The sequence below is a fragment of the Marmota monax genome, unplaced genomic scaffold (assembly GCF_021218885.2).
Source record: "Marmota monax isolate L192 unplaced genomic scaffold, Marmota_monax_Labrador192_F-V1.1 WCK01_AAM20220418_F8-fsc00038, whole genome shotgun sequence".
NCBI classification, from domain to species: domain Eukaryota; kingdom Metazoa; phylum Chordata; class Mammalia; order Rodentia; family Sciuridae; genus Marmota; species Marmota monax.
Genome location: NW_026692498.1, coordinates 8,696,487 through 8,711,255, shown reverse-complemented (window position 1 = coordinate 8,711,255; position 14,769 = coordinate 8,696,487). Strand labels below are relative to the sequence as shown.

Here is a 14,769-nt window from a genome sequence, read left to right as displayed (position 1 = left end):
TCATTGTTAAAAAATAAATTTTAAAAACTAGGTAAGTGTGGTGATGCACGCCTGTAATCCCAGATACTTGGGAGGCTGAAGCAGGAAATTCACAAGCTAAAAGTCCAGCCCGGGCAACTTAGCAGGACCCTATCTTTTAAAGTTTTTTTGTTTGCTTGTTTGTTTAGTTGTAGATGGACACAATATCTTTATTTAGTATTTTTTATGGGGTGCTGGGGATTGAACCCAGTGCTTCTTCACGCATGATAAGCAAGCACTCTACCACTGAGCCACAACCCCAGCCCAAATCTCCTTTTTTAAAGGCCTATGGATGTAGTGCAGTAATATTGCCTCCGGGTTCAATAACCAGAACTGGGAAGGAGGGGGGGCCAGGGACAACTTTTGTAGTTATTAGGGCACTATTAAAGTGAGGGGCTGGGGTTGTGGCTCAGTGGTAAAGCACCAGCCTAGCATGTATGAGGCACTGGGTTTAATCCTCAGCATCACATAAAAATAAATAAAAGATATTGTGTTCATTTATAAATAAAAAATTTAAAAAAATTAAAAAGAAAAAAAAGAAAGTGAAAAGGCAGGCTGGGGCTGTAGCTCAGTGATAGAGTGCTTGCCTCACAGGGGTGAGGCACTGGGTTCCATCCTCAGCACCATATAACAATAAATACATAAAAGATATTGTGTCCATTTACAGCTAAAAAAAATAAAAGTGAAAAGGCAACACACACACACAAACACACAACGAGAAGGACTAGTATCTAGAATAAATAAGAAACTGTACAACTTAAAAATAAAGATTACACAATTAAAACAGATTTTTTTTTTTTCAGGACTGATGATGAAACCCACAGCCTCAGTCGGGAATTGTGGCTCATGCTTGTATTCCCAGCAGCTTGGGAGGCTGAGACAGGAGGATCGTGAGTTCAAAGCCAGCCTCTGCAAAAGCTAGGCACTAAGCAACTAAGTGAGACCGTCTCTAAATTAAATACCAAATATGGCTAGGGATGTGACTCAGTGGTTGAGTGCCCCTGAATTCAATTCTCAGTACCCCCCAAAAAAGATATATAGCATCAGGTGTTGTCAAGGATATGAAAACTAAAGCCTCCTGTATTGCTAGTGAGAAAAATAGGTTGGTACAGCTACCTTGTACACAACTGTTCAAGGCAGCATTATTCACAATAGCCAGAAAGTATAAACAACCCAAATTTCCATCAACTGATGACAGAGAATGTGGCATATTCATAAAATGGATTATTACTTAGCCATGGAAGGGAGTAAAATATTGATGCATACTACATCATATATGAGCCATGAGGGCACTGAGCCTAGTATAAGAGGGAAGACATGAAAAAACACATAACACTTCATTCATGTGAAATGTCACAGAGTCATGAAGAAAGCAGAGTAGTAGTGGCCAGTGGTTGACAGAAGAGGGAAATGGGGACTGACTGCTAATGGATACTGAGGTTTCTTTTTTTCTTTTTCTTTTTTTTATATATATTTTTAATTGTTGATGGACCTTTATTTTATTTGCTTATTTATATTTGGTGCCGTCTCACACATACAAGGCAGTGTCTCACACGTACAAGGCAAGCGCTCTACCACTGAGCTACAACTCCAGCTCCCTGGGTTTCTTTTTGATGTAATGAAAAGGTTCCAGAATTGTATGGTAGTGATACCTGCACAGCTTAGAAGTATATTAAAAAACACAAAATAGGGGCTGGGGATATTCTCAGTTGGTAGAGTGCTTGCATGCACAAGGTCCTGGGTTCAATCTCCAGCACCACAAATAAATAAATAAATAAAATGCTTCTAGATGATTAATTTTCTAGTGTTAATTGTATCTCAATAAAAAAGAGTTAATCCTGGGATGCATTTGCTAACTAGGAAAACCAGACTGAAAAAAGCAAACAAGGGGAAATACTAAAGAAAATTTCTTTGAGGGGAAGGAGTTGGAAGAAATGGTATTCTCATACCATATAATGGAATAGTAAATAGCCATAACCACTATCAAGAACATCTGTCAGTAGCTATAAAGGGTATTCTCAAGAAAGGGGAAATGAGCCTTCCACTCCCAGCAATTCCACTTCACAGTGGCTTTCTAATGTTTTGGGCTGGAAACCACTGTGAGAAATATACTTTATACCATAATCAAATAAATACACCTGTACAAAAAGCTGAAACCAGATTTTTATGCACACTCCACTATGAAAAATTCTATTCTGTTCTAGTTCTTTAAAATGTTTTAAATACTGGTTATGAGCCAATAGATTGATTTTTCTACCTCTAACAGAATACTAACAGTTTAAAAAGCTGTGGCTTCAGCCAGGCATGGTAATGCACACCTATAATCCCAGCAGCTTGGGAGGCTGAGGCAGGAGGATTGAGAGTTTGAAGCCAGCCTCAGCAACTTAGCAAGGCATTTAGCAACTCAGCAAGACCCTGTCTCTAAATAAAATACAAAAAGGGCTGAGGATGTGGCCCAGTAGTTAAGTGCCCGTGGCTTCAATCCCCAGTACCAAAAAAAATTTTTAAAAAGCTGTGGCCTCAAGACACAATTGCAATTTTACTCAACAAGATATTTTCAGGATGTTCACTTTAACAAAGATTATAAAAAAGGAAAAGGAAGCAATGACAATTATGAAATGTAGTATATTCTTAGGCTGTTTAATATGTAAGTTCCAGATCTTAATAATTACTGATGTTGACTCTTAGTTAAAATGCAAAAGCAAATAAAAAGAATTCTCCACTTTTTAAATCACTTAAGTTTCCAGGCTATAATCTCCCTGAGTATTTAAAAAAAAGAAAAGAAAAAGAAAATCATACTAAACTTTATTTTTGTTAACATATAAAGAATTGTTATCGGGCTGGGATTGTAGCTTAGTTGCTCAGTCGCAGTATGCTTGCCTCGAATGTGTGAGGCACTGGGTTCAATACTCAGGGCCACATAAAAATAAATAAATAAATAAATGTATTGTATCCATCTACAACTAAAAAAAATTCAAAAAAAAAAAAAAGAATTGTCATCAATATGGCATATATCCAATATAAAGCATTCCTGATCCTGCTGAAAGTTTTAACAGAATGTTTTTTAAGAGAAGGAAACATAATGGTGAGATAGTACTACATATCTGTTAGAATAATGAAAACCCAAAACACTGACATCAGATGCTGGTGAAGATGAGGAGTAAAAGGAACCCTTCATTCATTGTTGGTGGAAATGCAAAATGGTACAGCCACTCTTGAAAGTAGTTTGGCAGGTTCTTACAACACTAAACACATTCTCTATTAATAATTCAGCAATCATAGGAGAGAGGGAGAGAGGGAAAGGGGGGGGGAGAGGGAGAGAGGGAGAGAGGGAGAGAGAGAGAGGGAGAGAGAGAGAGAGAGAGAGAAATAGATATTGGTTGATTGATTTAACTGCCAAAATTTGGAAATAACCAAGATGTTCTTCAGCAGGTGAACACATAAACAAATGATGATACCTCCATACAATGAAATATTCAACAATAAAAATAAGCTATCAAGAAATACAAAGATACAGAGGAACCTTTTTAAAAGCACATTGCTGAGTGAAAGAATTCATTCTGAAATGGCAACATGCTGTTTGAGTCCAACTATATGACATTCTGGAAAAGACAAAACTATAAGTAAAAATATAGCTGGGAGTGGTGGCGCACACCTATAATCCCAGTGACTTGGGAGGGTGAAGCAGGAGGATCACAAGTTCAGAACCAGCCTCAGCAATTTTAGCAGGTCCCAAACAACTTAGTGAGACCCTATCTCAAAAATAAAAAAGGACTGGAGAGTAGTTCAGTGGTTAAGCACCCCCAGGTTCAATTTCCAGCACCAAAAAATAAATAAAAAATAAAATATCAGTGGATGTCTGAAATCTGGGGAGACAAAAGAAGAGAGAGAAAAAAACAGGTAAGTCAGAGAATCTTTAGGGCAATTTTTATTCTATATGGTCCAAATGGTAGAAAAACACCATTATCCATTTGTCAAAATCCACACAATGTCCAACACAATGAGTAAACCCTAATGTAAACTCTGAGCTTTAATTAATGACAAGAGATAAAGACTGGTTCATTAAAGTGTAATCAATATATCATACACATCAGTGGGTAACTGACAGAGAATTGTAAGTGTGGGAACTCTACTTTCCAAACCATTTTCCTGTAAACCTAAAACTGCTTTTAAAAAATTAAGTTTAGTCATGTATAAGAATAAAAAAGTTTCTAGAAATTTAAATAAATTTTTAAAAATTTAAAATTTTTAAAAAAATAAGTTTACTGCTGGCACAGTGGTTTATGCCTAGAATCTCAACTATTCAGGAGGCTAAGGCAGGGGAATCACAAGATTGAGGCAACCCTGGGAAACTTCAAGAAATTTTGTCTCAAAATTTAAAATTAAGGGTTGGGGATGTGGTTCAGTGGTTAAATGCCCCTGAGTTTAATCCCCAGTACAAAAAAAAAAAAATTTAAGTTAAAAAAAAAAGGGTGGCTGGTGATATAGCTCAGTGGTAGAATGCCCCTGGAGTTCAATCCTTAGTTAAAAAAAAAAAAAAAAAAAAGGGGCACGAGTTATAAAACTATTAATATTTTTAAAAGGCAAAAAACAAAATAACAAAAAACATGGAGCTTCATAAAAGAGTCAATTCAGGGGCTGGGGATGTGGCTCAAGCGGTAGCGCGCTCGCCTGGCATGCGTGCGGCCCAGGTTCGATCCTCAGCACCACGTACAAACAAAGATGTTGTGTCCGCCAATAACTAAAAAATAAATATTAAAATTTATAAAAAAAAAAAAAAAAAAAGAGTCAATTCAACAGGATTTTAAAAAAAAAGAAGGACCTACAAATATCAAAAATTAAAAACAAAACTTCCTTACTACTAACTTCCTAGAAATGTCCCAAAATGTTAAGAATCAATAGTCACGGGGCTGAGACTGTAGCTCAGTGGTAAAGTGCTTGCCTCACATGTGTGAGGCACTGGGTTCAATGCTCAACACCACATAAAAATAAAACAAAGGTATTCTGTGTCCATTTACTATTAATTTTTTTTTTTTTAAAGAATTGTGGCCAGGCACAGTGGCACATGCCTGTAATCCCAGCAGCTTGGAAGGCTGAGGCAGGAGGATCGCAAGTTCAAAGCCAGCCTCAACAATGGCAAGGCACTAAGCAACTAAGTGAGACCCTGTCTCAAAATAAAATACCAAATAGGGCTGGGGATGTGGCTCAGAGGTCAAGTGCTCCTGAGTTCAATCCTTGGTACAAAAAAAAAAAAAAAGTCAACAAATAAAATTTACATAAATTTCTTAAAAAAAAAAAAAAAAAAGAATTGTGTATCACCTGGGCAAAGTGTTACATACCTGTAATCCCAGCAACTCAAGAAAGAAACTAAGGCAGAAGGATCACAAATTCAAGGATAGCCTCAGCAACTTAGCAAAGCCCTAAGCAACTTACTTAGTGAGACGCTGTATGAAAATTAAAAAAAAAAAAAAAAAAATTTAAAGTCTAGGAATGGGGGGTTGGGAATATAGCTAAGCTGGTAACATGCTTGACTTTCATACACAAGGCCCTGGGTTCAATCCCTAGTACCACCAAAAAAAATAAGGCTAGGAATGTAGCTCAGTAGTAAAGCATAACTGGGTCCAACCCCCAGTACCCAAAAACAAAAACAAAAAAATTGTGTATCAACTCTTCAGCTCCCAATCCTATATTAGAACTTAGATTAGGGAAAGGTTGAAACTGAACAACCAGAAAGGGGATGTGAAATCTTCTGAGGCTGGAAAGACTCAGGCACAAACAGCTACGAAGGCATAGGGCTAAAAACAAGGAATGGTATAAAGTCAGTGTAAGAAATACAAGACCTGCTCTCCCAATCATATAAGTTGTGAAGAGGCTCTGCAACTGCAGCTTATTAGATATGGATGCCACCAGATGGGAAGCTTACTAGGGCTGGGGAGTGAATGCCCACCTTCTCCATAGTGAGATAGCCTACTGCCCTCTCTCTAATCAGTTCTCACAACAATGATAGTAGGTATGTGCCACTCATGACGTGAACAGGGACAAGAAGTAAAAAACAGAGGTAACATTCTTAACACTGAAAGCAAAGCCTCTAGAAAGTGAAAACTGGGAAAGGGAAGAACAACACATTGACAGCTACTTCCTGTTAGAAGCCTTATAGAAGAATCATGTAGTTGAACTTTTACACATTATGTCCACATGTTATTTTTAAACCATACACTTACAACACTTTGATTAAAAATAGTATTTTTTAAATGAATTAACACAGTATACTTAAAGTTCACTTTTTTGTTGTTTTTCTTTTCTTTTTGTTTTTTTGTTTTCATCCTTACCTTCTTCCCACCTGGCTTCTCCACAGTGAAAACATCACTCCAGATCTGAATCCCAGTGGTTTCTGGGTCAGAGCCTCCTCGCCATGAAAATCCTGTTAATGGTTCTTCTGGGTCACCCAACCAATTTGAATGGCCACCTTCCTTCTAAAGGAGAAATAAAACATTTCCATTAATTTGCCATTTTTTCCCCATTCATTACTGGAGATCAAACCCAAGACCTTACCTCATAGATACAAGGCAAACACTCTATTACTGAGCTATACCCCAGACCCCTCCACTAAATCTTTTTTTTTTGGGGGGGGGAGGGGGACGGGAGTAACCAGAGATTGAACTCAGGAACCCTTTACCACTGAGTCACAGTCCCGGACGTTTTTTTTTTTGTATGTGTGTGAAACAAGATCTAAGCAACTTAAGACTAAATTGCTGAGGCTGACCTAGAACTTGTGATCCTCAGCCTCAGCCTCCAGAGTTGCTGGGATTACAAGCATAGCCTGTAGCACAGCCTGGGCCTCAATTAAATCGAAAACAAGTAATTTTACACATCAAGGATAATTCAAGAGCTTATTTTGCTTTTTTGGACATAAAAGTCTCATTTCTCACCATGAGATAAACTAATTATCCCTTACCTGAGAATATAAGTATCGCAGCATAAAATCCAGAATGAAGGATTTGCCCTTTCGGAAGGCACCAGCCACTGACACAACCACCACATCGAGATCTCGGATATGGTCCTGCAGAAGAATGCTAGCCAACGCTTTTTCTTCTAGCTCAAAGGAATGCTGCTCTTTCTGAACCAAAACAACTTGCACTGGACCAGGCTTTCCACTTTCCATGGCATCACCTACGTTAACGTTGTGAAAAAATATTAGTTTTAAACTCTTTTAAACACACATACATACACAAATATAAACATACATATAGACAACATGTATACATATAAGTTATTATTTACTGTACTACGGATTGAACCCAGTGGTATTCTACTACCTAGCTACATCCCCATCCCCAGTCCTTTTTTTTTTTTTTTTTTAAAGAGAGAGTGAGAGTGAGTGAGAGAGAGAGAGAGAGAGAATTTTTTAATATTTTTTAGTTTTCGGCGGACACAACATCTTTGTTTGTATGTGGTGCTGAGGATTGAACCCGGGCCGCACGCATGCCAGGGGAGCGCGCTACCGCTTGAGCCACATCCCCAGCCCCCCCCCCAACTTTTTTTTTTTTTTTTTTGAGATAAAGTTTCACTAAGTTGCTTAGGCTCGACTCGAACTTGGGATCTCCTCCTATCCTAGCCTCCGTGCTCACTGAGATTCCAGGTTTGCACCACCACACGGAGCTTAATACATTTTAACATGGAAAGAGCAAAAACTTCTTAAACAGGGCACAAATACACTAACCATAAAAAGTGAAAAACAAGCCAGGCGTGGTGGTGCACACCTACAATCCCAGAGGTTTGGGACACTGAGGCAGCAAGATCTTGAATTCAAAGTTAGCCTCAGCAACAGTGTGGTATTAAGCAACTCAGTGAGACCCTGTCTCAAAATAAAATACCAAATAGGGCTGGGGATATGGCTCAGTGGTCGAGTACCCGAGTTCAATCCCCAGTACCCAAAAAAACTAAAAATAAAAAACAACAAATTTAGACTTCATTAAAATGAAGAATGTCCATTAAAAAATTCCAATAAACGAGTAAAAGCCATAGACAAGGAGAAAATATTCACAATATCTATTTTCAAAGGACTCACATCCAGAATCAGTAACTCTATAAGAAAAAGACAGTCCATTTGTTTAAAATAATAATAATGGGGAAAGACTATGAACAGGAATTTCACCAAAAAAAAGGGATACCCAATAGTCAAAATCATTACTTATCAAGGAGATGAAAATTAAAACTCTTGCCCACGTCCTGCGCAGGGAAGGAAAGGGTTTCCTTCCAGAGGGATGGGCTGGCTGAGAAATAGAAGCTAAGAAAAGTACTACCATAGAGCACTTGCCTAGCATGTGTGAAGCACTGAGTTCGATCCTTGGCACCACGTAAAAATAAACAAGTAAAACAAAAGTATTGTGTCCATCTATAACTAAAAATTAAAAAAAAAAAAAGAAAAGTAGTACCATAAAATAACCACAGAACACAGAAAAGTACAGTTTCAAAGCCAGGACAGTGATAGGCAAAGCTGACCAGATGGGTCCAGCTTGTAACAAAGAAGGGAGCCTATGCTTACTTTATTTATATCAGGACACATCAAAGAAATTCTATAGAAAGTTCTTCACCAAAACAGGTGGGGGCAAGTATGCTGCTGGGTCCCTAGCAGGTCACGCCCATCTCCCATACTGCATGAGATCTCTTAGCAGAGCTTGGGGGAGAGGACGGTTTGCTTGCTTACATTTGGGCAATCTTACCCAATGGGACTGCCACAGGACATTCCCAATACCCAGATCTACCCACTCAGTGGCCACCATGCTGAAATAGGTCTTCACACATTTCACGATGGCTTCCCGCATAAAACCACATCCTGCCTAGCAGAACAGCTAAAAATTTTCAAGTATGACAATATCAACTAAGGGAAAGGATATGGAACAACTGGAATTCTCATGCATTCTAATGGGAGTATAAAATAGTACAGGCATTTTGCCAGTGCATACTAAAATTAAACATATCCTAGGATCCAGAATTCAAGCCTAGAAAGCTTGAATAAGAATGTTCACATCAGCCTAACTCAGAGTTGTCCAAAAGTGGAAATAACACAAATGTCCATCAAAGGGTGTCATCTGCCACTGCAAAACCTTCTATATATGTCATTTAATCTTCAGAACAACCCTATGAGGTAAATAATATGTCCCATTATAAAAACAAGGAAACTAAGGCTTAAAAAAGCTTTAGTATCTTGCACAACAGGTCCCGGAGATAAGTTGGAAAAGATCTTTTCAGATCTATGTTTTGCAGATGATTTTTTGGGAGGGGGTACAGTAGTGGGGATTCCAGTGGCACTCTACTACTGAGCTACATTCTAGACTTTTTATTTTGAGACGGGGTCTCACTAAGTTGCCCAGGCTGTCCTGGAACTTGCCACCTTCCTGCCTCAGCCTCCAGAGTCACCAGGATTACAGGCATGTGATACCTCATCCAACTTGCAGATCATTCTCAATAACTGTCAACATTTCGGGGGCTATTAATTCTATAGTTGAAAAGTAAGAATTAACAAGTACTTTCTCTACCAGAGTTGAAAGCACAAAGAAATTTGCTTTGAAATTCAAAGCCATTTAGTAATTGTGGATTTATGGAAAGTTTACAAAAATTGCCAGTGAGGGGTGGGATGGTGGCTCAGTGGTAGAGCGATTGCCTGGCATTGTGTGAGGCATTGGGTTCAATCCTCAGCACCACATAAAAATAAATTACAATAAAACAAAGGTATTGTGTCATCTACAACTAAAAAAAAAAAAAAAAACTTCCAGTGAGGCTAGAGAATAGGCAAAGCCCAACCTAGTTCTCTATACTTGCCTCTTATATTAAAGATTTTTTTAGGTAGTTCAAAAGGACATTCGCTAATAATTATATATCTTAATGTATATTAGAAAACACCACACCAGCAATTCAATAGATTGTTGCTTAGAGGGAGGCTAAGTCTAAAGAATAGATCAATTCAGATTTAAGGACACATTTTAAGTAAAGCATATTAGATAGGCAGGTATGACCCAAATCACAAATATGTTCCAAATGGCTTTCATCTGAAAGGCACTGAAGGTCGCATGGTTAGAGCATGCAAAGCATACAAATCAGCTTGAATCTCAGGCTCTACCCTTTAAGCTACTAGAACCGCTAACTCACTTTTTATACTAGCAATATCAGCAACAAAAAGGTTCTTCTCACTTTTTATTTCTTTGTAGACTCTGAGAAAACAATTTATAAATATAGATAAAAATATAAAAATATGCTATAGTGATAAGAAAGATATATTAATACTTGTCCTCCCTAGATAGAATTTCTGTGGATAACCTTTTAGGGTTCATAATGCCAAGTAACAGATAAATCCAAAACCTAAAAGAAATCAAGAATTTTTCAGTCAGGCACAGTGGCACTTGCCTGTAATCCCAGTGACTCAGGCAGAGGCAAGAGGATCACAAGTTTAAGGCCAACCTGGACAATTTAGAGGGTCCCTGTCTCAAAATAAAGAAGGATGGAGGATGCAACTCAAAGGTAGAGTAGTTCAATCCCCAGTACCACCAAAAAAATAATTATTAAAATAAGAATAAATTATTTATACCTTATGGATAAGGCACAGTGCTAAGTACCATGCAGTATTCAAAGAAGTACAAAACTAAGTTCTGATTGTGGCAGAGATGGCTGGTCATTCCCCCAATATTCATATCCTCCTTCTACTTTGTAACAGATTTTTAGCCAGGCATATAACTACCCAAAAGAAACAAATTTCTAAGCAACCTTGTAGCTGGAATATGACCATGTGACTTAAGTTCTGGCCAATGGGAAATGACATAGGCAACTTCCAGGGCAGGCTTTTTCCCCCTTTAGCTGTCTGAATGTACAAGTAGGAGTGAGTCATCCTGGGCCAGTAGATGTAAGCAACACCCTAAAATACTGAAGTAATAGGACAGGCAGGGCCTAGGACTTTGTACAGTGGAGCTGCCATACTGGTTCACTCTTAAAAGAATGAAAAACAAATGTCTGTCTTACTTAAATCAATTATTTGGTGGCTCCTTCAGGTACAAACCTAGAAACCAGCCACTAAGTAGCTGGGACTAAAGGTGTATACCACCATGCCCAGCTGAAGACAGTCTTTCCTCTCTTGCTTCATACAATACCCAAGAATAAAGGAGCACAGGCTGTGTTTAGTTCAGGGAGCTGGAATGATCCTCACTTTTCAACACACCATCTCTCCCTCTTGCTTTCTATAGACAACAAAACTATATTACTAATCTTCCAAGTAAAAACTTCATTTCCACTCATCTCTTTTCAAATATCAGATAAAGGTCCTTTGCTAATCCTCATATTTCAGATGCCCCAATCTCTTAGAGCCTTTATCAAACCCTCTCCCCTACAACATGTCACCTTCCAACTTTGCTGTTCAGTTGATTATCCAAGTCACAGTTCTCAGGTGTTCCTTTGATGATGTCATCACATTCCTTAGGACTGAATCTTCTACTTCATTACAATACATATATAACATATACAATAGCAACTGTGGATGGATGGCTCAAAACTAAAATCTCCATCCTTCAAGTTGAAGCTTTTCACCATTCTTTTTTGTTTCTTTTAATTTTGATGGAATTTTTTTTTATTTATTATATGTGGTGCTGAGAATTGAACCCAGTGCCTCACACATGCTAGGCAAGCACCCCACCACTGAGCTATAACACCCCTGCCCAGCCTTTCACCATTCTCCCACTGTCTTCTTATTTCCTCTAATTCTTCAATCTCCTTGTCCTCCCAGGAAAATTTATTCTCTTTGGTCTTCCTATTATTAGGAGAAAGTCAAGGATTAAAGCTGGGCATGATGGTGCACACCTGTAATCTCAGTAATTCAGGAGGCTGAGGCAAGGGGATCACAAGCTCAAGTCCAACCTGGGCAATTTAGCAGAGGCTGTCTCAAAAAGAAAGGGCTGGGAGTGTAGCTGAATGGGAGATTGCTTGCTTAGCACATGTAAGACCCTGGGTTAATCCACAGTTACCACAAAAGACAGTCGGTCCATCCATCCTCAGGTACCAACCAGCCCTGCTTCCAAGTTTCAAATGAACAACCTATTTAATCATTTGTTTTAATGGCCTGAAATGCTCCTTCCCCCTTGACAGCAAGTAAATACTTGCTCATCCTTCAATACTCACCTTCAGAAGAAGCCTTCCCTTTTGTCCTGATCACCCTACCCTATCCTCTCAGACCCTAACAATTAACATAGTATATTAAAAAGAAAAAACAAGATTCTGGAATTAAGACAGGAAAAGGCTGAATCTTGAATTTCTCCTTTCTAGAATGTAGCCCTATTGGGCCAGAATTTTTATCTCTTTTGTTAAATGCTATATCCCCCAAGTTCTCAGAACAGTTCCCACATGCAGTGGGCCATCTATAAATATTTGTGGAATAAACAAACTCTACCACTTAGAATGTAAGTATATGAATATGGAGAAATTTCTAATCAATTTTTATCCATTTATAAATCTAATACCCATCTCAAAGCACAGTGCCTGACACATAATAGGAACTCAATAAACAGTTTCTTCTTTCCACATTCCTGTTTCCACTGAAATATTGCACATACTACTATTCTACTCATTATAGTATTACAATATTGTAATGAAGATTTATCAAACAAACTGGGAGCTCTTAGGGAATCAGAGAAATTGTCATTCGGCCCCATTATCTAACATAGGAAAAATGTTTCCCAGGAGTGTGAACATAAACCCAATAATACATGTAAAGCACTTCAATAAAAATCGGTGTCTTTCCTTGTCCCTCCCATTCTCCTTGCCTTTGTGGTCAAAGTCCTTGAAGGTATGCCTTCATCCACTTGTTATCTACCCATTCCCTTAACACCTTGCAATATAACTTTCCTCTCAATCTTTTGATACTATTCTCTAGTTTTCAATGACCTCTCTTGCAAAAGCCAATGGCCCTCCTGATTCTCAGCCAATTCTACCCCTCTATGACAAAACACAAACGCCACCAGTTCTATAACTTAAAACCTTTGGATTCAGTTACGACCATATCCCTAGTTTTCTTCCAGACTCCTCATCTTCTTTCACGAGTTCTTTTCCTTGTTCAGCCTCCAGTGGATATACACCAACCCTCTGATCATCTCTTGAAATTCTCATTCATTCCCTTAATGAGTTTTTTTTGTTTGTTTGTTTTTTTGGTAGATTGACACAAGACCTTTATTTTATTTATCTATTTTTATGTAGTGCTGAGGATGGATCCCAGTGCCTCACACATGATAGGCAAGCACTTTACCATTGAGCCACAACCCCAGCCCTCAATGAGCTCTTTATTCTTATAATTTCAACTATACCCTCTATTTTGATGACACAACTTCATTAGCTCTCTAACTTCCATGTAGTACAAATGCACAATTGCCTAAAGTATGATTACCTGGATGTTCCACTCACCTCATTCTCAGGAGGAATATGAGGAAATACATGGACCTAAGAATCGGAAACAAGTTCCTGTTCCAGTTCTTCTACTAACAGCTTATGTGATCCTGGGCATGACTGGTCTTCAATCTCATCAATAAAATGAGTCAAATGCTTCAACTTTCAAAACTTTTTCAGTGCTAACATTTCACCAGACTACATTTAGTACTGTCAGAATGAATTCTCAGTTACTCCACTTCTCTCAAATTTCCCAAAGCCTGTGTATTTTCCCAGTTCTATCTCCCTATAGGTAATCCATCACCAAATCCCAATATTTTTTCCATGATTTTAGTTCAGTTTTAGCAAAAGATATTATTCTAATGAGGCAGTAGGTACGGAGAGAAAAGCCTTCCCTAACAGTAAGAACAGAATTCTGGACCTTGTTCTACACTGACTGTAGCAATATGAGGAAATCACTTAACTTCTCTGTCTGCATTTCCACTACGAAATCAAGCAGAAGATATTTTTTGGCTCTAAAATTCAGTGACCTGATCAACTGAAAATTTCCCGAATAACTAAATTGGCCAAGCTTGCTAGGAAACCTATTGATTCTTCCACTTAATTTAAATTTTACAGGACTAGCTAAACAGCAACCCAAAATTTATGTTCCCGAAAACATTAAAGTAACCTGCTCAGTAATTTACAGAAGGTTTTAGAGTTGTGGGTTTTGTTCTGGCATTTGGGGGAGGGCCCCACTTAGTGCAGTTAAATTACTCTCACTTCTCAAGAATTTTAATATCTGGAGATTTCATCTAATCTCCAGAGACAGTATCTTTCAGTAGCAACCTATGTGCCTTCTCCCTTTAGAGAAGCAATTATTTCCAAAGTCTACATCTGCACACTGAGACAACAGTTAATACTACACTACATGCACTTACAAGATTATGGATAACAAGTGTGACCTTTTTGTGTGTGTGGTGGTGGTGCTGGGGATTGAACCCAGGGCCTTATGCATGCAAGGCAAGTACTCTACCAACTGAGCTATATCGCCAACCCCCAAATGTGACATTTTTACAACTATAAAGATCTGTCTTTCCTATAGTCACACCTTTCATCCGTATACATATAACACAACTTAAAACCTACATTTTATGGGACAGGATGTGGTTCTGTGGTAAAGTACTTGCCTGGCATGCACAAAGCCCTAGGTTCAATCCCCAGCACCATCAAAAACAAAAACAAAACAAAAAAATGTTTTAGGAATCTTTTTGTAGGCTTCTGTCCTGGATCCGGAGCCCAGGTGTCTGTGCTATGCAGAATCTGAAAACAAATCACAGGGAGAACGCTGAG

At 38.3% G+C, this 14,769-nt stretch overlaps 1 protein-coding gene across 2 annotated transcripts in view; it reads right to left on the bottom strand.

The window, feature by feature from the left end:
• Window positions 1-14,769, bottom strand: part of Atl3 (atlastin GTPase 3) — a 53,621-nt gene that overhangs the window by 31,176 nt on the left and 7,676 nt on the right. For both annotated transcript variants that reach the window (XM_046445433.2, XM_058579542.1), the window contains exons 2-3: window positions 6,974-7,188; window positions 6,348-6,491 (exon numbers count right to left, since the gene is read on the bottom strand). In XM_046445433.2, the coding sequence (XP_046301389.1) occupies window positions 6,348-6,491; window positions 6,974-7,188 (359 nt within the window). The remainder of the gene's footprint in view (window positions 1-6,347; window positions 6,492-6,973; window positions 7,189-14,769) is intronic.